At 33.9% G+C, this 24,731-nt stretch overlaps 3 protein-coding genes across 3 annotated transcripts; all 3 read left to right on the top strand.

Annotated features, from left to right (window-relative positions):
* The first annotated feature begins 533 nt into the window (after window positions 1-533).
* Window positions 534-18,519, top strand: nSyb (neuronal Synaptobrevin). The gene is made up of 5 exons (XM_029320068.2): window positions 534-918; window positions 6,016-6,233; window positions 7,056-7,135; window positions 7,228-7,279; window positions 16,117-18,519. Coding segments are annotated over exons 1-5 (570 nt in total). The 5' UTR covers window positions 534-916; the 3' UTR covers window positions 16,335-18,519.
* Window positions 18,520-18,974: 455 nt separating this feature from the next.
* Window positions 18,975-20,282, top strand: LOC114944294 (large ribosomal subunit protein eL22). Its single transcript, XM_029320146.1, has 4 exons — window positions 18,975-19,059; window positions 19,302-19,436; window positions 19,777-19,898; window positions 20,059-20,282. The coding sequence occupies exons 1-4, from the start codon at window positions 19,051-19,053 to the stop codon at window positions 20,204-20,206; spliced, it is 414 nt and encodes a 137-aa protein (XP_029175979.1). The 5' UTR covers window positions 18,975-19,050; the 3' UTR covers window positions 20,207-20,282.
* Window positions 20,283-21,756: 1,474 nt separating this feature from the next.
* Window positions 21,757-24,699, top strand: Atg8a (GABA type A receptor-associated protein autophagy-related 8a). Its single transcript, XM_029320142.2, has 3 exons — window positions 21,757-22,031; window positions 23,677-23,874; window positions 23,972-24,699. Exons 1-3 carry the CDS (start codon window positions 21,942-21,944, stop codon window positions 24,035-24,037), a joined length of 354 nt encoding a protein of 117 aa, XP_029175975.1. The 5' UTR covers window positions 21,757-21,941; the 3' UTR covers window positions 24,038-24,699.
* The last annotated feature ends 32 nt before the right edge of the window (window positions 24,700-24,731 follow it).

Genomic DNA, 24,731 nt, shown 5'->3' with positions numbered 1-24,731 from the left:
TATCGTTTTCATTATTTGATATTAAATACGCAAATAAATTCCAGTGTTTATTCAAAAGAAAAGCAAATTCTTAATTTTTTATTAATTCCAAGGGGTGGATGCTCGTGCTGACAATGATTCTAGAATAAAAAAAAGTAATAAGTATGTCAATTTGTTTCGATAGAGAATCATCGAAATGACTGCATCATTACATCCTTTAGAGATGCAATTCCGCGGTGGAAACCTATAATGTCAGACTAAAATATGATTAATAAATTTTTCCTAAAATCTGCACCTTCGCAAATCTTGTCGGTCAATTTTCCTCGGATATATATATCGAAGCGAAACGAAGGGAAGGAGATCCATACATACGTTCCTGGCGGCGGCGTAGGGTGTGTTCGCGCATGGGGGTTGCGAAACGGCATCGGGACCGTCGTATTGACTAAAATCGGTCGCGCGTGCGCGGTCGAAGAGGGTTGGAGAACCGTCCGTCGACCCTGTCGCTTCTCGAGAGATCGATCCTCGCGCTTTCAAACGCCGCGTCTCCAGCCGCGAATCCAGCTGTCATTTGCCACGTGTCCCCTCCCAGCTGTCAAACGATCGGCGCGCGATCGCCGATTCCCTCGCGATTTTTCCTCGCCGATCGCGAGCGTATGTAATCGGCGTCGCGGATTTACGATTCCTGACAGCATAGGCGACAGGGAGAGTTCGAGGGTAGACGATATCGAGATATATCGCCGAAGCGCGCGCGCCGGCGATATCGTGGCGCGGCGGCGTGTCGCTGGAAATTTTATCAATACCGCGGCGGCCATCTAGTCTCGCTGTGGCAGTCGCTCGCGAAAAGTTACGCGCCGGGGGTTGACGCCGAGAGTCCGACCGATTAACCGACGAGGATTGCCGGAACAGAGAGAGCCCGAGGCGATCGACTACTACGAGCATGTGAGTACACGTGATAATATACGCGCGTGGAAATGTCTCGACGCCGTCTCAACCGATCTCAACCGGAGCCGAGCCAAGGAGAATTCCCGGAGAATGTCGAATGTGATATGTCAAACGTACACCCGATCGTCCGCGCCTCGTCGTGACGTGACAAATGTTCAGTAATCGCGAAACGCAACTCTTCGGATTCTACTTCCAGACGGACGAGTGAAATATTTACCTAAGGATACGTAATCGAGAGTTGCAGATATGGAATATGATATTAATCAGGATGGTGTCGAAGTATGGACGTATATATTAACGATAGTTTCCTGACAGACCAGGTCGTCATATATATATAAGTTTCGGAATTAGGAAGACGGTATCGTGTGTTCCCTACAGTTTCTGCCTCTCGCGTTCGACCGATAATACAAATGGCGATTGTTTCGTCGAGCTACATCGAGAGTGAATATATTTATTTCTTCTGGTTAACGAAAATCACGAAAGCACTTGCGTAAACGGCCGCATATCGCCTTTCCGTAAACTGTAACGCGTTCAACGTGTATAAAGTAGATCAATGAGCGATTATGGAGGGACTATATGCTCTATACTTCGTGCTCTAAATCGCTCATCGCGATTTACACGCGAAAGGCATCGGCGGGGAGCGGCGATCGATGACTTTTCGCGGATGTATGAGTGCGCAAAACCGCCGAAGTATATCGCGCAAGATTCTCGTGGGGAGGGTGAGAAATATATCGCCACCGCGTTTTGTAAGATGCGTTTTAAGACGCAATTGCCGAGGGCTCTTGTCGCCGCCAATCGATCCTCCTCGCACGACCCGTCCATCCGCGGCTACACGTCAGAATTTCCGATAGAGAGTGCATCGGAGCTTCGAGAAGCCTCATCGTTATATATATACGCGGTCTCGATTTCGTCGAGAGAGACATAATTCGAGAGGCGTCCTGTGACCCTTTCAATTTTTCAAGTCCGCGTCGGATTTAAAAATCGAGGATTAAAGAGACAGAGAGATTAGAATTTGACCTATAAGTACGAAAGGAACTAATATTTCTTTGTCCTTTGATTCGTCAAATTTTAATTCTCATTTGAGCATTTTCTCGATCTTAATCTTCGGTGCATAGTTTGATATTAATTTGAGGTCAATTGTGCGCGATAACACATCCATATTTCATTCAATGTAATGCATTTTTTTTATTCGGAAAGCAAAAGTCGATCGTGGAAAAATATTGACATGTCACATGAACAATTTTTCTCACCTCTACATATATTAATTAAATTTCTTTCGCGTTTCGAAATTTTTTAACATTTATTGTGTTATACTAATTAGTATATACTTTAACGTTATTTATTACTATTATACGTTAATTATAATTTTGAAAACTAATTTTAATTTCTCTAACTTTCCTCAATTCTTCGCACATTTCCTTGTTATTTTTATCTCCACTCTAGCTCAAGATATTATAGATATTATATTCGTTCGATCAATCGAGATAACATATTTGTAAATATTGTATCGTTATTACGTGCTCGAGTATTTCACGATCTTGAACAATCTCTCGATGGGGAGACGTAGGATGATTCAAGCATTGTCCATCGATACGGCACCCACACATTGCCGACAAACGCAAGAAAGAGAGAGAGAGAGAGGGAAGCAGAGAGTGGAGGGTGGCTCGATCTTTTTGAAGGACACATGATAATTTCGGATTGTTTCGCATTCGCGACGGGTTGCAACAGAGATTAGAAAGCGTTATCATGCCTGTTATCTGTCCGTGCAAAGAATTCTCCGCTTCTTTGTCGCGATTCAGTAGACATTTTTTTTAACGCATTTTGCGCGTTTGATGCAAGATCGTCTAAGAATCTAATATAATATATATTATATATATACACATATATAGTTGAGATCAATCGCGCGAAACGCGCGGCACTGCTACTACATGTCAGCTCGCAGTTTCTATATTTAGATAATCAATGATGAGCACATTTACGGCAATGTTCTACGGCTTTGCTGGACGGAAAGGTTCGTACGTAACGTTGTGACGCGTATGGCGAACAATGAACCATTTGGCGGATTGTTTGTGCATCGATCAAAGACGGAATCTTTAAGGCGCAGCAGTCTAACTACCGCGATATATCACTCGCAATTTACTTGAAAGTTTCTAGAGATAATTTCATGAGAAGTTATTGTTTTCTCTTTGAACAAGCATTATTTTTAAAATTATTTAGAAATTGTGTAAATGAGAGATATTCAAGTTATTAATTGTATACAAAATTAAATCGATCATTTTAGAATAAGTAATTTGATGTATTAATTCGCTACGATAAAAGTCAATTAATTGTGCTGGACTATATATCGTTAATATTCTAATTTATTTAGAGATAACAACGTTATTTTGTCCTAAACGATATGTACTTGATGAGACCTTTTAAATCAATCGCTATAAATGAGAAATAAAGATTTTAAATATAATATTTTTACGCGAATCCCGTAATTATGAATCGTTCATCGTCATCTCTATTAATCCAATAACCGAAGGATAAAGACGCAGTATCCGCACGATCGATGTATTTAATTCCATTATGTGTCCTATTTTACGTCATAGGGTGAATAATTCTTATATTTTTACGCGCGATGCACACAACTGCAGCAGTCGGAAAATAATTCGACAAATAGCTTTCAAGTATCTATATATAAAATATATTGTAATAAAATAAAGAATAGAGACAGCGGAAAAAACATTTTGATAAATCAAGAAGCTTATTCCTGTTTTTTCCAAACAAATCAATTTAATGTTAAATAATTATTATTGAAGCAACTGTTACAATAATAAGTAGAAATTTTCAAATTGCATAAACAAAAAAATTATCATTCTTCAATAAATGTCGAACAGTTCAGTTACATTAATAATTTCAATAGAAATATTACAAAAAATGACGTATATCTTTTTATCTTTTAGTTAATTATTTAAGTATTATAATTACTCCAATATGATAGTTGAGTGATTATATTGTCGATGTAAAATGCATCAACTGTAATTGTCATCGAAATATCACGATGAATGCCAGACACGGCCGAATATTCCGTCGATGTTTGCGTCCGACATCTCAATGAAAATAATACAGAGAATAGGCACGTACGACACTTCTCTATGTTTAACTATTCCGCCGGCGTTATTCGAATAGTCGATCGATCGTCTGTTGCCAGTTCGGTCGTTCGATCGCATCTGGCCAAAAATAAAACCCATCGCCGACCGCTTTTTAATTTGCTCTACAACCAGCGAGTTTCTCGAATCATCAGATTATCGCCAATTCTACAAAATCCGATAATTAAGAAACCTTTTTTTCCATAACGGAAATTAATTTCCTATGTAATATATAAATCGAATATTTTGTCGTAATCACACGCAATTTTTTCTAATAAAGTATCTAATTAATAGGTTTTACTATTAAGCGCTAATGACTGTTGCCATTATTATTCGCATTGTTAATATTGTGCAAAATGCAATTTTTATTCTCGTTGAGAATTGCATGATTAACTGGAAGAATATATATTTAACGAATACACGGAGATTACAATGCAGAATATGCTACGTTGAGAAAGAAACGGAAAACTAAATTATCTCAGTCAGTACGCGCATAAGTTGTTGGGTAATTAAATTGACATTGTACTCGCAGCAGTTCCTGAAAAGGTCTCGCTCTGTGCAAAAGGTCAGATGATTCAAAGTCGGAAATCCTGTAAAAATAAGATATGCGGCACAACTATGTTACACGAATATCTATATAACATATAGTTTCCAAATCCCTATATGCAGCACATTTCCATATATACAGTGAGAAAAGAGATTATTTGCGCATATCCAATTCTTTTTGAGACACAATTTCATTTTACAGAAAAAATACTATAATTTAATTTTGCATTTAAAAATGTTACAAAGTGTGCTTTATAAAATTGTATGAAATTATTTGAAAAAAATTGTGCGATGTGTAAATACATTCTCCTATATTTCACGAATAATTTTAGGACATGCTTAATGAAAAATATGTACAATTAAATTCTCTTTTTATGAATTTATCCGTGATTATAGCTGAGGTCTCACATATATATTGACTCACAACAGGTAATTGCAATTGTTTGAATATTTGTGTGCACGTGCTATAAATTACAATCTCCAGAGGCTACACACAAGTAGCCGACCTTATCAATGACCTTTCACTCGCTATCCGCTATCTCGAGAAAGTCACCGTCTTTTAATGACGCACCCGATGCGCCTCCACCCAGATGTTCACGTTTACCATGGTCGTCATTATATCCTTCTTAGAAAGCAGTAGGCGGAAAATGCGTAGGTAATACGCATCGAGTTTTTGCCATTAAACGGCGTGAATGGCGAAATCGTGTCACGAACTTTGCCCTTTCACACAAGTTTCCACCCGCAGCTCGATATGGGGAAAATCTCACGCAGCATCCAGCACCATGGTGCAATGATGATACTATAATTCCTGGCTCGCGTGTCCCGGGACCCTATACATATCTATTACGTGTTTATTTCATGTTTTTAAAACCGTCGGACGAAAACACGCACGTTGCGCGTTCTGAAAAATGCAAATAAATCTCACGGCTTGTACAAAATGCATTGAAAAATATTGTGCATTTAATAAATATATGATTTCTCAATAGCATTTTATACGATAGCTGTACTTTTTAACGCGCATCTTACACATTCAACTTTGGAAATAATATTTGTATTTAAGATATTATTATTCTATTTTACTTTATTATTATTTTTTTCGAATTATTAGATTTGATTGAAACAATTATATATTAACATCTTTGTATTACTATATATAGTATTTTCTCGCAAACTACAATTAATACATTTACATAAAAGTGACGCGTTTGTTTGTAATAACTCGAGTATTAATATTAATATTTATGTATTAAATATTTAATTAATATTTATATACACAATATATAATACTATTTATTTAGTATATAATATATTAATATATATAATATTAATATATACATATTAATTATACTATACATATAATAAGCAATAGTGTATAGCAATCATCATTTTTGAGAAACCGTGCTTTTTTCCCTAGGGCTACGGAGGGCGGTTTAGCACCGGATGCGGCTGCAGGTGCAGGAGCGGGCACCGATGGCATCGTCGGCGGCCCCAGGACGCCCCAGCAGATCGCCTCGCAGAAGCGGCTGCAGGCGACGCAAGCGCAAGTCGACGAGGTCGTCGACATCATGAAGACGAACGTCGAGAAAGTCCTCGAACGCGATCAAAAGCTCTCCGAGCTCGACGATCGAGCAGGTGAGATATCTGCGATAATAAAAGAATTTCGCGAGAGAGAGAGAAAGGGAAGCAATAGCGATCCTCGTCGCTCCTGATTGCCAGAAGTTTCATTGAATTCAATGAATTTTTGAAATCGGAGCCTAAAATTGCGCCGAATAATTTATTTTGTGATTATATTACATTTTATGTTTTGTTATTTGTATGTGTTTATTACCCTAGCGCGTTATATACTCATTAATTATTATACACGTCACTTCATTATTTACCGTTTCTGTATATCTACAAATACACTCATTCATGCCAGATATAATTTATCACACGTTGAGAGATTAATGAAGATTTTAAAAGAGAATGAAATAATGTACATTGCTCTTTGTACATAAAAGATATTAAATAAGAACCGGAAAATATAAGGTTTTATAACGTACAAATGAACTATGGATTTACGCATTTCATTTTAATTTATTTTACACGCGTAGTATATGAGTTATGATGTTATATTATTCATGTTCATTATATGTTTTTATCTTTTATTCAAACAGAAGGTATATCCGCGTGAAGGCTACATCTTCCATTCATAGCAAAGTAGTTCGACCCTGCGCGTCTGACTATACGTTGATATCGATTACTGTGACACACTCGAATCGATGCTACGTTATGTGGCCGGTCGATCTTTTCTCACGCAATCCGTATATATTTATTGCGCAAATGTATATTTCGTGCTTCGAATTATTCGTGTACGAATAGAATTTTTATTTCTCTTTAAAGAAATTACACATCAAAAAATGTTCTAAAATAATAATTTGCAATGTCATACGTTCGTATAATTAATTTTTGCAGATGCACTTCAACAAGGAGCGTCACAATTTGAACAGCAAGCAGGAAAATTGAAGAGAAAGTTTTGGCTACAGAATCTAAAGGTGCGCATTACGTTCTAGAAATCGAGAAATATTATCACGATGCTTGAATTTTTTTTAAATTTAATAATGACTGTCTCTTTTTTTCTTAATAGATGATGATCATCATGGGTGTCATCGGACTCATCGTACTGGCCATTATTGTCGGTAAGTGTCTCACTAACGCACTGACGTTTAACGGCTGTCAACACTGCCACTGTAACTGTTTAAATGTTCTGTGCCATCTCGTCGATGTATATCTCGTCCCGATTTCAAGCGACTAATTCAGTACTATTCTCTTTAACGCGCGTTTACTCTGATATGGTGGAAGTGTCGACTATTCGTCGCGATTTAAGTAACTGAATATTACTTAGATAGATTATATTATTAGAAATTATTTTCAAATAATTTAAAAAATTTTTCACGATACGAACAAATACCTGAATCTTCTACCGTAGTTAGACTAACTTCTTCAAGTATTACGATCTTCATTCGTGTTTCGCATCTGAATCAGTCGTTCTTAATTAATGTCTCTCTGTCGATCTATATCCTTTGTGCTAAGGAGACATCTACAAACGTGTGTTTGCACGATGCGAAAAAAAACGACGCGATGTGACGAGCAAAGTGTTGTCCGCGCGAGTTTGCATAGCCTTTGAGAAATCCTCTTAGAGGATCTCTCGAGATTTCTCGAAGAAATATGCCGAAACAAATTGTCTATCGTGCTTTGCTTGAATTACGTCGACTTGATCTCAATCCATTTTTTCATGGATTTTTTTTAAAAACCATCATATTAATCGCGAACGTTTCCTTTCTATTTCTGAATTCAACAATTCTCAAGTCTATTAAAGTTCTATTTCGGTAAAAATGAAAATATTATTTTTATAATACAAAAATGAGTTTTTAAATCATGCGGGGGATATAAAATGAGCGAGAAAAACATCGCTACACGGTGTGAGCTATCTAAAAAAAAAAAAAATGATGTCACTCTATCTTCCTTTTGTTCATTCATCATCTAACATGTGTGAAATGTATGTATTTCTCTTTTTCCGTCTAGCGAACTTCATGTAAACGCTGATTGGTGGAAGAGATTTGTGTGTGAGTGAGTCTGAAGGTAGAAAGCAAAACAATTGCGACATTGCGTATCATTGTTGTTTCTCACCTCGTTTCTCGTACCTCTTTTTTACTTGTCGTAGAAAATGTACACCCCCTGAATCTGTACGACTTTCCGATTTCGTTCTCGTTGTTTATCATCCGACACTGAAACTCCACTCACCCAGAGCTTTCAGAATATTTCTTAATTTTGATAATGTCACGTATGTCAAGTATCGCCAGTTTTATAAAGAATTAAACAGATGGTTTGTTTAATAATAATATTCCAATTTATATAATAAAATTATTATTACTTAAAATATAATATAAATAACATTAATAAATGATAATAAAATGTGATAATAAAATATAACACAATGTTATAACAATATTATCATTATATTATTATATTTTATTATTGTTATCAAACTTTTTTGTGAGAAATTCTGTATAGATACACTAGTGTATTTATAAAACTGGCACTTCTAGTCGATGTTATATTGTGTTTGCCTGTGTGATAGGTACTTGCTGATTTATCTGTTGCTACGTGTATTTTCTATATAAGAATCGTTGTTGTTCCCGCTCTCCTCAACTACTCTGAGTCGTTGCATATTTATAAACTACCGACCTTATTAATTGGGAAGTGCTCTCCAGTTAAAAATATCGTGGTAATATACCGCGCATCTTCATAAATTTTCGACAACATCCACTTTTTCACGATCTTTTTCTTATCACAACACAACGTACAAGTCAACGTGAAGTCTAAGCAATTTGTAAAAGTTATTATATATTTTTCTACTAGGAATCTCTTCTATTTTATCCCATATTTTCACTCCGTCTCTTTAAAATCTACACAGAGACGAGAAACTCGCTATTATAAATCTATAATTTCAACCTGAGATAACTATCAGTGATTTATTGTTGGTTTAATTTAAATATGTATTCTGTACATATGCAGTTAATATTATATTGAAACGAGTCATCGATTTCTTTAAAAAACACCAATGAATGAAATATTCGCGTTTTAACGAGGAAGACACACTTTTCCGAGATACCAATCATACCTTACCCTGTTGTGTGTGTCTGTGTTACGACTGTAATCGTTGTTATGTGTCTGTCTGTACTTTCGGTGGTATCCTCTTTCTGAAGTTAGTCCCAGGCAGTGATTTTCAATTTTCTGGTGGTCACAATTATAACAAAGAAAAAGAAAACACGAAAAAGTGTGTAAATAACGTGAAACGACCTAATGAACGTGAAGCTTCAAAAATTGTGATTCGCGGCTCTGCGACAGAAATAAAGAACCGATACAAAATACCACCAAGAAATGAAAACACAAGAAATGAAAACACTACAACGACAAACGACAACATCAACAACAGCCACAATATCGACAACAGTAAGAATTATCAAACAACTACAACTACAACAACTACAACAAAAAAGGTCTCTCTCAAAAGTTTTTATTTAATCCTATTCTACTCTCCAGTACGGTAAGCTATGATTTTATTGTTGCACCCGATATATGACTTATCTATCTTTTTCTCTCTATTCTTCCGCCGAAATGCAATTTCAATCTTCTTTAAGCACTTACTTATTTTTTTTTTTTACTTATTCATCTTTACATACAAAAAAAGTTGTATGTAATTTTGTTTAAAATAATATGTATTATATTATATAGAAAATACATTTTTATGTCTTTTTTATAATTACATCATAAAGTTATATTGTATAGGTATAATGATTCTAATATGATTCAAATCTATATATATATATATATATATATATATATATATATATATATATATATATATATTTAATTTTATAACTTTTATTTTTAGATATGATATATTAATAAATTAATCAATTATATATATTATATATATTAATAATAAAACGATACATTTATGCATATTCCATTCTGCATGTTTCTCTCTATCTCTTTACATTCTTCGTTTTACTTTCTTCAAATAACATATTTTTCAACTTATAGTACAGCGTGAAACTCATACACCGTATCCTCAGGAAATAAATATTCTAATAATGCATTTTAATATAGATATAACTCAACGGTATAAATGTTTCTGGGACGATCTTCGCGCTTCGTGCTTGACCTCTTATTATGGAGCATGTTCTATATCGATTTATTCTCGATTATTTCTCCCTCGATTAAAAAACCAATATCTCGATAGTATTGCATGGCTTATACATTATGCAAAGTGATGAAAGCTTTTAATGCAAATTTCCAAAAATTTAGCCAGAATTTCCTATAAATTGCGACGACATTTTCCATGGGCTTACATAGCTATTATACATATATTAAAAAAAGATCCTTTGAACGGAACTTCTGGCAAAAGTAATGCTATTGTTAATTATTTTTGCAAAAAAAATTGATAAATGGGTGTGCGACCCGTGTATACATTGCATCTATGTTTCTTTACCTACTTGCATGCAAATCGTCCTTATGCATATATTTATGGCTAACGGGCTGTCATGTGGCTTCAAACTGCGAATGATCTTAGTTTACAAAACGCTTTGTCGTAGACAATTGTATATATAACATATAAATTATACGTACATCAATTATTCTTGATAATTATGAAACTTTTTCCAGTTAATGTAAAAAATGTTTTATTGCAAAGATAATTTTTCAATTATATACAAGTATCCTTTTAACTAAATTTAAAAACATTTGTCTACGACAAGCATGATTCGATCGCAAGTTTTTGCATGCGAAAAGGTGCGAAGTAAAGACAAAGAAGAAGAAATAAAAAAAAGCAGAAAAACACAGATTAAAATCCGAAGAGAAGGAGATTAAGAGCAACACGGCATGGCTGAACCATCGCCGTCCCTGACCCAATGGAGGAGAACAAATCTTGTTATTGTTTTCAGCGAGCGTCACCGGCGGCAGCAATACGCAAAATTGAGCGCGCGAGAGTGAGAGCTAAAGTAAAATAACGCAACAGCAACAACCACAACAACAACAAAAAGAAAGGAGGAGAGGAGATATAAAAGAAGAAGAAAAGGAAGAATTAGCGTTCGGCGGTTGAAGAGGGTGATCGAGAAGAGAAGATAGTTTTTTTAGACACGAAAAGATATAGATAGGGTGAATAATATGATCTCGTGAGAACGGAAATTGTGATGAGCCGTTGACAAGCTCTGCCGAAGTTCTTCGCGACGTAACGACGGATCGATTACGCGCGAAAATCGATCGATCGATCGTCGGCCTTGGAATTCATCGCGGGAGAGGAGGAAGGATGATCAAAAGCGGAGAACGTTAAACCGAGCGGGAACGACGAAGAGAACTGTCGCGATGAAACTTCTTCCTGTTACTCTTTGTCTTCATTTTTTCTTTCTTTGATCGAGCAGAAGAATCTATATCGAACCGATTGTGTATCTTGCATTATGGACGAAGGTCGCGCACGATCATTTAAATCCTGTCAGGATTTGCATTATTATCAAATTTTACTATTTCGTAATTGTAGCAATTTCGTTATTATTGTGGTTTTGATATTATTTTGTAATAATGCATTATATATACGAAAGATGTTGATTTATCTCTCGGCAAATGCAAAATTGAGCTATGCATCCTTTAAAAGTGATCACGGAAATTTTACTCGACGAGCGATATTATCGCAGCGGAACTAGTTCGCGGTTAAATATGGTTGATTGATCGACCAAATACGTTCATCACGCTTTCCTTCATCCATCTTTGTTAATCAGAACTGTCCGAGAAAAATGGAAAGAGATAAAAAAATATTAAGACAAAAAGGGACGATTATTGTGTAAAAACAAGCACGAAATGTTTGCGAAAGAAAGAGGAAAAAATTTGTTGCAGCAGCGAGACATATAATATATAAATATATAGGAGATATATATATGTATGTATAGAAAGAGAAAAAGAGACAGAGGGTGTTCGTAAAAAATAAAAAAAAATCACCACATAAAACCTCTCCGGCGAAGGCAGTTGCTGTAGTGCATGTTCGCGCACACATGAACGAGTAAGCGTTCACGATGTATATCGAAACATTTACTTTATAGACACGTATATGTAAATCACGTAAACTGTAAATAATATGTCATTTGTCCCTCACGCGCCATTTATCGAATTATGTATGATCAATCCGCTCTGATTATATCGAAGAAAATCACACGCGTCCTTTGTTCATTTATCTTTTGCATCTTGCGCTTTTCGCGAATTATACGAAGAACAAACGGGTGAAGAGAGATGGTGGATGGGATGGAGAGGAAAATATTGCGATCGTCGCCTGCCTTCGTCGAAGACGGTGATGAATGTTTTCGAGCACACAATCAGTGTACAGAGAATTTAAAAAAAAAATAATAATGAAAGAAAATGTAGCAGAGAAGAGGGAATAGAAGAATGAAAATAGACGAAGAGGGAGTGTGGAAGAGAGGAACGCCTCGTATATAAAGGAGTATATACCAGCAGCTATAGGTAATGTTTTAAGGCTTAAAGAAAAATTATCTACAAGATGTTATGTATACATGTTAATAATAATGATGATTACGATGATGATAATAATGATAATATTAATAATAATAATAATAATAAAATAATAATAATAATAATAATAATAAACACACACTAATGATCATCTTGGTGACAATGAGGAGGCGATTTTCATGCTTCGCGGATGCAATAACGCCGAAAAAAAGCGGATATTGTTCTCTGATTCGAAAGAGGATACTAGGGGTTTAGGCTCCAAACCCTCGATTATCTTTTTATTGTTTATCCGCGAGATAAGACGTACATTCATGACGATGATATATCGTACGCGACACATCGATCATTCGTCGACGAATTCAAGATCGTCGTTCGATCTTCCCCGGTTCCCTATTTTCTTCCGTTCGATCTTTCCTAGTTTCGGTGCTGCTGCTACTGCTTGATTTAAGCAATAATTTCGAGAGACGATAAGCGATCATCTTTCCGAGAGATCGTAATCCTCCGCAATTATTCCTTCTTCCGATCCCGTCCCGACGTGCGATGTCCGCGAGTTTCTCGCGGTTTCGCCGTAACTTCCGAAAAAACGCGATCAAGTTTACCGGAAGAAAGAGAAGAGCTTTTCATTATGTCGATCGGCAGGATATATCGAGTCGATTTTGTGTTTTCGTTTATTTTAGGAAAAAAAAAGAGGCATTATAATAATCTCGAAAATATCAATCTTCCGCAATTATCGAATAATCTAATTATCGTTCATATCGTTAGCGTTAATTGGCAGAAATATATATATATATATATATATATATATATATATGTATATATAAAATGAAAGTTATCTCTCTGCTTCTTATTTCTTTCCAAATTATTTTAATTAGCGCGGACATTTGCTATTTAACGCTAATTATTTAATTAATTGATGACGAGAATAAAAATTGGGGACCACGAGTTGCTAGAGTGTGAACATCAAATTATAAAAAAGCGAAAGACCGATCGACGAATGAGAAATTCTTCCAAGTTGTCGGGCTAAGTGGCCGCACACAAACAACCCGAGTTATATAATGATTAAACGATCATTCTATGTTCACAAACTTATAAACACATAGCTGTACGTCATATCTTAACCGTCGACGTATTCTTAATTAATAATGGCGAATATGCGATCATGATGCTGCGCTTTGAACATTGTACAGTATCGAATAAAAAATACACTGCGTAGTTGAATTGAAGTTATCAAGGAAGTAATGAAGAAGAGAATTAATGATAGTTTTTTTGCTATACTTTTAAATCACCGGATTACTTCGATCGTGAAAATTCTCATACTGTATAAACACACATCGGCATTTCTACGAATTAATATTTGGCAATGAATGAATCGGGTATTTCAGTTTCTTTTGTTTATTATTATGCATCATTAATGCTGCACGCGTGAATATAAAGAAGACACTATTTTTCCGAGAAGAAAAACTTCATTCGATCATGGCCGGTAAAAACACAATTATATTTTTAAAGATCAATTAACGATCGAATATAACGCGCCTTCCAGGAAGAGGATCATTCTAGAGCTAGTTTCAGTTAAATCCAAGCAGGAGGTAAGAATAATAAACTTGCTTTTATATGTCGATATACTCATTTACCCCTGTGATTTTTCATAAAAATTTTATTTATTTTTTTTAAATTTTTCTTCCATCTATAATTTCTTTAATCTGACAATTAAATGATTTTTTAGTACATTTTATGCGCGCACGCGAAATTGTATATTAGATTTTTAAATATTGTTATATATGTATTATGCATTTATTTTTTTTAATTATTTTCCATATTATATATATGTGTATATCTTCTCAATTATTAATTCTTTTGGTAAATATGTATATATATATATATATATATATATATATATATATATATATATATAACCGACTTTTCTTTATAATTAAAAAATATTTATGCGTTCTAAATTGTTAAATCTATTATCGATTATTAATAGAACAATTTTAGTATTTATGATCTCTAGTTTTTCTAAAAGAAATTATATAATATGTAGATTAAAAAGGTATGGCAAAAACGTATCTTTAGATTTCTTATGTTTGAATTTTTTATAACTTTTATCCTTCAGAATGTTATTTACGTTCGCTCATGATTTCTCTTCTCTCATATGTGACAACTGATGTAGAGTATGCTTTTACCAATATATTTCATCTCTCATATTCAATTTATAACTTTTTTTATTATTCCATAAAATCATTACATTGCGATTGAATATCGTTGGCAAGATGAATTATATATTGTACCTATATAAATTTAGGTTTTCTGTGATCGTGCCGAAAATAGAAGACACATCAGTGATGTATGTGTGTGAATGCTGTGGGTGTGTTTGTGTGTGTATGTGTGTGTGTATGTATGTGTATGTATGTCCAGTTACCGTCGCTTCGAGATTATTTGATTCGCTGTTTGTTCATATAACTGTTCCAATTTATCGTTAGTGTATAAATGGCCGGGAGTGTCAAGATTTAAAGTAAAACGCGACAATACCTATACACTATTATCTAACGGAATGAAATTATTTCGAGAGGAAAGAGAAAAAAAGAGAAAAAAGGAAAGAAAGAAAAAGAGGAGAGAAAGAGGGAGAATTAGGGAAAGAAGAAAGAACACTCTGTAATATAAAACACAGCTGTTAAAAAGAAAGAAAATGAAAATATCAATACAACTTCTGCGTTCTAGCGTTGTAGATCCTGTGTACATTTTTCATTTGTCCAAATTATGTGTTTCTGTGTGTTAAACGTTATAAAAAAGTGTGGGAATAAAAGATACCAAATACAATATTATTTTTATGCCATAGATAAAAAAAATTGATCCTGTGTGATTCACAGAACGATTCTGACCGAGAAATCAAAATTTTTTCGTCATTCAGTTCAATTGCAACTTTCTTTATTCCTATTATAATATATTATACTTATAATTTTTCCGTGTTTTGTGTGTACTTTCTTTTCGTCGAAATTGTTATACCATCTAATTAAAACGGAAATTTTTTACGAGATATATATTTAATATATTCACGATAGTGAGAACTTTTTTCTTACTAACGTGAAAGAATTTCTATTCCAAAATATGCGTTTTTATTAATCCATTAATATATTTTACTAGAATTTAATAATCAATAGCCCAGCTTTACTTGTTGTTAATATTAATATAATAGATGGCAAATATATATATATATATATATATATATATATATATATATATATCATAACATATATTCATCCAAGGATTGATATATGTATATGATACATCTCTCAAGAATATAAATCATTTTTCAGGGGGGAAATGGCTGTGTGTAGAAGTAATATATAGTAATAATCATCAAAAGTTTCTCCTTCCGCTGTCATTTTATGTTATCAACCCCTGATATCGCTTTATCAATATTAGAGACTAATATATTAACGCTTGAACGTTTCAGTGAAATTCATGCCGGAAACGCCGCCGACTCCGCCTGCTTATGGCTATCCGCCAGGTATGATGCCACCGGGTATGCAACCGGGACCAGCACCCGGTGCACCTGCACCGGATGCTGGAGCTGCAGCGCCTAACGCAAAGTCGCCGGGCAGCGGTTCACCGCAGACCGCCGGTGCCGCGTTCGTCGGCAACCTGGACGCCGGTATACGAAGTCTCGTGTAAACGATGTAACCTAAGCGAAGGGTGTACTTGAACGAAGAAAAAGAAAGGAATACGCTGATAGGGATCGACCTTGACGCAACCGTCTTCATCCGCGGAAAATAACTGGTCTACATATATATATATATATATATATATAATATGTACCCAAGTAGCAAACTGACATCATCAAATGTCAAAAATGACGTACGCTTGCTACTTGGCTATTTGCTTCAATTCATTCGGATTATCGTCGGCACATGATGAAGGGTTCGATGAAAGAAGCCGGTAACTTCATCATTTATGCAGATTCATTTTGCACGTGGTTCGAAATTGGTTTTTATAAAATGTAGACATTTTTGTTATATTTTTCTTTGGAACCCTTCAACTATCGGCCGCGATTATTTTAATGTTGAATTAATTTTCTTATATCGAGGAGATGTGAATAATTAATAATTTCAATATTTTATCAGCAATTATATAGTGCGCAACTTTATTCGAGTAGTATTTATAGGTTTAAATAGTTTTTCACCTATTTTAATTATATTGCATTTTATTAATCTCATGATTTCTAGTCGTTTAAAGTTTTAAGTCGTTTAAATGGAAGCAACGTATCGACCGGACCGAGAAGAAAGAAACATTCTAGATTTTAGAGTCTATATAGGTCATTAGAAAATTCGCGAAAATTTTATTTTCGATGAGAATGCACAAGAGGCCCTTCAAATCCCATTCTGCTCGTTGTCAGCTGATCTCTATGAAAAAAAAAAAAAAAAAAAACAACAAGCAACGAAATATCGTTGACGAGAAAATACACAAGTACGTGTATCAACATATATACATGTATATATGCATTATTACGAATGGTCAATGTAAAATTAAATCTATATGTACGCATATAAATAAATTATTCGTATATTAAATATCAAAGTTTGAAATGTGGAAGTAATTATAATAGAGAAAATCAATAATATAACAATTGTGAAAAAGAGTATTGATACGAGTACCATTCAAGTTTAATCTTGATGGAAAAAAATGTGAAAATGTTCGAGTGTGCACGTCATGTACAGGATGTTCCATGCAAGTAATTTTTTTCATGTCTGTGTATTTACGAAACATTGTCTCGGATATGATTTTTTTTCTACATGTATGGAACGCGGTTTCACTCCTTTTTGCGCCAAGTTCTTCGATTTTACTAGCCTCTATTCGCGATTGATGTTAATTACAAATGCGGTTTTTTTTATATCGATCGCCGCGATTGCGAAAATTATACTCAATGCGATATTGAAAACGCGAGTGATTCCCTAAACACCTACAACTTCTCCTTTGCACAGTTTAATTGTTATTAATACTACTTTATATATTATATCTATTTTACTTTTCGTTAGAAATACATATATTCTATATAAGAAATTGTTACTTTCAAAAAATTGTAAGTATACTTATCATAACTAAAGACAATTTCATATAGATCTCTAGAAAAATTTGTTCCTTTAAACTGACAACAAAATTAGCTTATAAATGTATTATAGTATCGCATAAGTAATCGAATTATAGAAAAAAAAATAATTATTGACTCCCATATTTTCAAACATCAACGTAATGATTGATGATTACTTCGTGTGATAATTAAATTCAAAGTTGAGATCTTTGAAAAATATTAACGTGTAATTTAGCAATGTTATTCAACAAAGAAGAAAAAAGAGTGACTTTTTTCGCATTAAATAATTGGCATGTAGTTATTATTTTTGTATCACAATGTTCATATTTATGCACATCATCGTCGTACTATTTTTGCTTAAAAAAATAAAATTTTCGGTCGATAACGCGCTCTGACAAAAATTAAGAAAATAATTGCTGTCATTAAAAAAATTAATTGTATTATTGTGTCCTCTATATCAAATGAAATATACTACGTTGCTATTATATTTTCACTCAATAATCATAATATCTCTAGATTCGATATAAGCTGTCTATACACTAAATTAATTATAAAGAACTTAACTATAGATTTGTAAGTATAGCCACTGTAGGAAAATGCTTTAACATTTAGCTGTTGATATATTATTGCGTGTACGAATAACGGAATTATATTAATTGCAATATTTCTTGTATATCTCACTGAAGACAACAAATTATTATTATATAATAGAAATATTATACGATATAGAAATTGCATATTAGGCTTAAATAAATAACATTGTGAAAGATACTCCCACATGTGCTCTTTTTTGTGTTTCATAAAAAGAACATTTATTATATATACATATATATAATATTTATGTATTATATATTATAATATATATTCGTATATATATTATATTATTTATAATAATATATAATATATATTTTTATGTAATATATATATATATATATATATATATATATGTATTATTTTTTTCGTAAAATAATAAAATCAATAATAAATATACCGCGGTCTTTCTTTGTAATTTTTACTACCACCACTTTACATTATTTTTATTGAACTAAATAAAAAATGATTATTCTTATATAACACGAATATTTAAAACAATTGCATTTTTGTTTAAATATATATGTCAATTTTGGAATGTATATATCGATATATACGATATATATCGAAATATACGATATATATCGATATATACGATATATATCGATATATACATTCCTAGTGTAAGTGTAAGCGATTTTAGCGCCATCATATCATTCAGTGACCAGTTCCTTCTCTTCTGATTCTTTCATATTTCAACCGTACACAGATATGGCTCCGGTAAGTTTAGCTCTCGCGAAGATATAGCAATCATTTCTAATTATGACTAAATTCCCTCGAAATAATATCGCGGACAGAAAGAGCGCGTTCGACTTGTCGATCGTCTTACATCGGATTTCCGTTTTACCTCGAGATTGATTCGATCGAGTCGGATTTTTTTGACGTACCGTTCGCGCAGGATTAATTTTCCACGTGTCCTGTGTAACAATGATACCAAAAGAATTTTATGTACGAATTTTCAGACAGCGAAGAAAACTAAAGGCCCGGCTAAAAAGCAGGTCCTTCGGGGCAAGGGACAGAAGAAAAAGGTGTCCTTAAAGTTCACCATCGACTGCACACATCCCGTGGAAGACAATATCATGGATGTTAGCAATTTTGTAAGTAATATGAAATAGTGGCATATTTCTCTCTCTTTTCCGACAACAAAATTTCTATATTCTCTGAAAATGTTAATTTAATATATATATATATATATATATATATATATATAATATGTATATATTAATATGCATAACCTATATTGTGAATTACTAACCACTCTACATATAGAAAATTTAAAAAAATAAGAAGACTAATAAAATCTGGAGCAATATAGTCCATGTATCACTATCCGGTGACACTGAGAAAAAAAATTTAAATAATTATCTATTTTTAATTATAATGCTTAAATTTTAGTATTATATTGTGCATTGAAATTAAAATCGTAATGGTTTTCAGGAAAAGTATCTACAAGACAAGATTAAGGTTGGCGGTAAAACGAATAACTTTGGCAATAGTGTCGTTTTAGAGCGTAATAAGATGAAGTTGTCTATCAACAGTGATGTTGATTTCTCTAAACGGTGAGTAATATCGTGTTTCTTTATAATTAGATTAATGGTAAAAAAATTTTATAGATATAGATATTTCTTATAGATATTAAATAATGTTATTACTCCGTAATTAATATAAACTACAGGAAGAACGATATTTGCACTGACTTAGAAAACTTTGTTGTTATAGGTACCTCAAGTATTTGACAAAGAAATACTTGAAGAAAAACAAGTTGCGTGATTGGTTGCGAGTAGTATCAAAAGATAAAGAGACGTATGAATTACGGTACTTCCAGATTAACAGCCAGGAAGACGATGATGAAGAGGATGCTGAATAATTAAATCATTCTTTTCCAATTTCATAATACAGATGTATCTGTACATATTTCTTTTAATAAAGTATGATAAAATCCATTTATTCTTATTTAAATATCTATATTATTGATAGAAAATATTTGTTAAGTTTTTTATATTGAATTATATACTACATGATACTTGGATATGCGTTTATATATATATATATATGTATTTAGTCGATATTTTCCTTAGCTTTTATAATTATTGAATTAGTATTCTAGTAAAGTTTGATACTATTATATATCTCTGTCGATTGTAAATCTTTTAAAACAAAGTTTGAAGAATATTTATAAATTAAATTAATATTTATATTTATATAAAATAAATTAATATTTATATTAAATATATTAATATTTATAAAAAATTACTCCAAAGAATAGTATAAGTTTTTTGTAAAACATAAGATAAAAATATTTTAATGTGCCATAAATATGCAATATCGATTTAGATATAAATACACACGCAATGTTACTTTTCTATATTAACTATTGAATAATTATAATTTAAAAGAATATAAAATTCTGTAAAAAATAATGTGTGTACTGTGCTGTACTTCTGTTACCATATAAAATTGACTAACAGCTTTCTGTTTCGCCTCTGAGAGGGCGTTAGTGCACAGCAAAATGTTTTGTCCAAGAAAATTCACAGAGTATCCATTTATCTGTTCACCACTACTCGCATATTTAGAAAAAAAATACAATTAATTGCAGAATAATAGACATACCCGACGATAATCATACACTTTCGCCGAGCGAGAACCTGGTGAAATATAGTCCTCGAAGATGGTCCCGTGTGGCAGGGGGGGGGTGGGAGGGGGGAGGCAGAATCGTCGACTCCGAAATTGATGAATATCGGGGTATAACGTCGATTATGCACTATCCGGCACTCGCGCACTTTATATAGACAATAATCCTCCGCACAATTCACTTTCAGACACCACGCACTCGCGAAAATTATTCGCAAGAAGCTCCCGGGTTGGGTGACCGGGAGTCGTCGATTCCGAAATAATGAATATCGGAGTATAACAACGATTATACACCATCCCCTGCGTTCACTTAACGTTCCGGCACTCGCGCACTTCGTATCAACAATAATCTTCCGCGCAATTCACTCTTAAACCTCGCACCGGCGAAAATTTACGCACTCACTTTCGGGACGATCCGAGTGCGAGCGCATCGCGTTTCCTACTTGCCGTTGTTCGTTCAAACTTTCGAGAATCGCAATTTCGCGGTATCGATACTATCGATACTATCGACGTATCATTCGTCTCGAAGCACGAACTCTCGAAAGTCTCGAAGTGTCGATGCGTTGTAACGTTCCCACTTTTCCGTGCAATTGTTCTTCCCGTACTTCGTGATTTGGTTCGGAATTCTCGAAAATTCCGTGGGAATGAGCCGCGAGGAATTTTTCGACATAATAATAAGGTCGCGCAGGGTCCGATATATCAAACTCGCGCCAGAACTCGCGAGGAAGGGGAGATCTATTTTCTCTCGGCGGAGCGCGCATGCGCACTCGCGAGCGAGCGCGGCCGTGTTGTGACAGACAGAAGTGCGCGGAGAATCCGTGTGTGTCCTCGGGAGTCTCTCCGCGTCGTCGAGTCAGCGTAATTTATCAGGGTAGAGAGAAAGAGAGAGCGTGCGCTGCGAACAACAAGAGCCCGAGGAGGCGAGTGACATATCCCGTTGTGTCGCGAGTTCCTCGCGTGAACGGGGGACAATGAAGTTCCAATACAAAGAGGAGCATCCGTTCGAGAAGAGGAAGGCCGAGGGCGAGAAGATACGACGGAAATATCCGGATCGAGTGCCCGTGAGTAGGACGATAGACAGGCCTGGCCTTTTCTGCGTCTTAAGAAATGCGTCTTGAAAATTACGACGAGGATCGAATGACAGGAAGCGATTGGCATCTGCGGTTTCGCGTTATTTCGCAAAATTATATATGTATGACGCGAGAAAGAGAGAGAGAGAGAGAGAGAGAGATGACACGCCAAAGTTGGACGAGTGTTTTCGCAACGTGCGTTTCCTGGATGCGGAGGGAGCTCAAGGTCGCGTTTAATCTCTGCGTCATCGTCGATTCCCCCGTTTTGCTCCGCGTCGACGAGGTGTCAACTTCGGGGATTTTTTCCTCTTTTTCAAGAACGTCGCGAAATTACGCGATTCACGCTATTTTCGTGTCTCCTCCCCTCCACGCGTATCGATCCTGGTTTTGCATATGTATATAATCGAGGTTTTTTTCAACCCTCTCCAAATTTGTTGCCGTCTCTCGCCTGAACCTCGAAATTATTTACTTCGAGACTGTTTATTTCGATCTCGAACCGGATAAGGTCGCTCTCGTATTAAATAGACACGTCGTCGGGGAGACATACTTCTAACTCCATTTTAGAATAAATTTTAGAGTAGACTGCGAAAGAAAGAGCATTGTGTGTGTCGATTACGTTTTCCTCGATTTTTTGTACCTCGCTGCTAGATTGAGCTAAAGTTTCCTCGTATTGTTAGATTTATAGGCGCGTAAAGCTTCTATCTTTATTAAGCATCATTTTCCATTAATTTTACGTTCGCTTTTGCTACTTCAAGATCGCGCAACACAACATGACCAAGTAAATTTTGATTATTTTTCGACGCAGTACGAGTCGTCGAGATTTTTCATTTCAAAATTTAAATTGTATATAATGTAAAATATTGCCTTTTTTATAATAAATTTCAATCTGCAATCTTGACAAGTAAATTAAGAAATTAAAAATCCACGAAATAAATTTATTTTCATATGCACAAGTGGAGAATTATACATTTTTATTGCTCGACACATATGTTATAGAATAAGAGTTTTGTTTATTAATTTTTTCATAATTATTTATAATATTTTAAACTGTCTCTATGGAATCGTTTGCATTATTAATTAATTCATGATCAAAATATATTTTTATCAAAATTCTATAAATATCTAACCTCTTTCTTTTTCTTTCTTTCTCTCTCTCTCTCTCCAACACTCATGATCATAATCATACATTGAAAAAAAAAAAGTTTACTTGTGTGTTTATCACTTGTGTGTATGAATCACCGATCACAACATGTTCATAAAAGTATTAATATATACGAAATTTTTATTGTTCCGTGAAATATGCACATTCATTAAAGTCAATGCTACAGAATTCGAATCTGGATCTTGTTATTTAATAACAATGGACACAAGATTTATAATAAATACATATTTGAAATTTTTTTGATCCAGATAATGAATCATAAATTAAGCCTAGTTAAAAATTTTGTTAGCGAATATTAAAATTCTATTTACAACAAACAAATGACAACTTTAACAGAAATAGATTTATGAAAATTGATTTGTTTGATTGCAACTCATGGAGCTAATTAAGTTTTATATTTTTCTACAATATTATCAACTGTATAATTTATATCTTTCTATTTTTAAAAAATACTTATGATAATAAATGTTATAGGTAATAGTTGAGAAAGCACCTAAGGCAAAGATTAGTGACCTGGACAAGCAGAAGTACTTGGTACCTTCTGACTTAACTGTCGGTCAATTTTACTTTTTAATCCGTAAAAGAATTCATTTACGTCCCGAAGATGCTCTGTTCTTCTTTGTCAACAACATCATTCCTCCAACAAGTGCTACTATGGGTTCTCTTTATGCGGTAACTAGAAACAAGCTTTATATATACAATGTATATTAAATAAGATATCTTGATTATAATCGTTGGTTACTAATCTTATTCAAATCTTTTTAATCAGGAACATCATGAAGAGGATTTCTTCCTATACATAGCATACAGCGATGAAAATGTGTATGGTCATTAAACTTCCTGGGATGAGCAAATTGCCAAACCGACAAAGGATTCCACAACCAAAATCTACCATCTATCAATGTAGTCCTCATAGACGCTTTCAAAAACAACTACAAAATAACATCTATTAATATTTTGCGTGAAATTTTATGTCTTGACACTGCACATTTGCTTCCTCCAAAAGACTACATAATGGTCTTGTGAAATTATAAAGACGCTTCTTGTCGGTTTCATTCTACCATCTGAAAGGGCTTAGTTTCTTTTATGATTTAAAAATAACTACTTAATTTGCAAAATTACGTGATCATGTGTAATGTATAGCCTAGCCGAAAAAAGGAGAGAAAAGAAATTAAAAAAAGTGTTTGTATTGTCGAATATCACCACTACTTGCTGTCACATATTGTGTTTAATTGCACATTACAATCATAATGTTCTCTGAAATAATAGTAGCCATCATACCATTATAAATTTTAAGTATAATAGGAATCTATACGTGATATTATATTTTCATCAATCTAGGTTAGTGTTATTGTATTGTACATGATTTTAATGTTTTTTGATCGTGGGAAGGATGAAAAGAAATTATTAGACATTGCAAGTGAGAAGAAAAATTTTCTGTAATGGCTAGAAAATGTAAAGCCAATAAAAAAAATTAAAACGCGATGAAAACGCCAATTAATTTTTTTATTTTCTTATTAACTTTTTCT

The sequence above is a fragment of the Nylanderia fulva genome, unplaced genomic scaffold, assembly GCF_048542155.1.
Source record: "Nylanderia fulva isolate GAGA-0341 unplaced genomic scaffold, ASM4854215v1 Scaffold17, whole genome shotgun sequence".
Lineage (NCBI taxonomy): Eukaryota > Metazoa > Arthropoda > Insecta > Hymenoptera > Formicidae > Nylanderia > Nylanderia fulva.
This window is presented reverse-complemented; position numbering and strand designations above follow the sequence as displayed.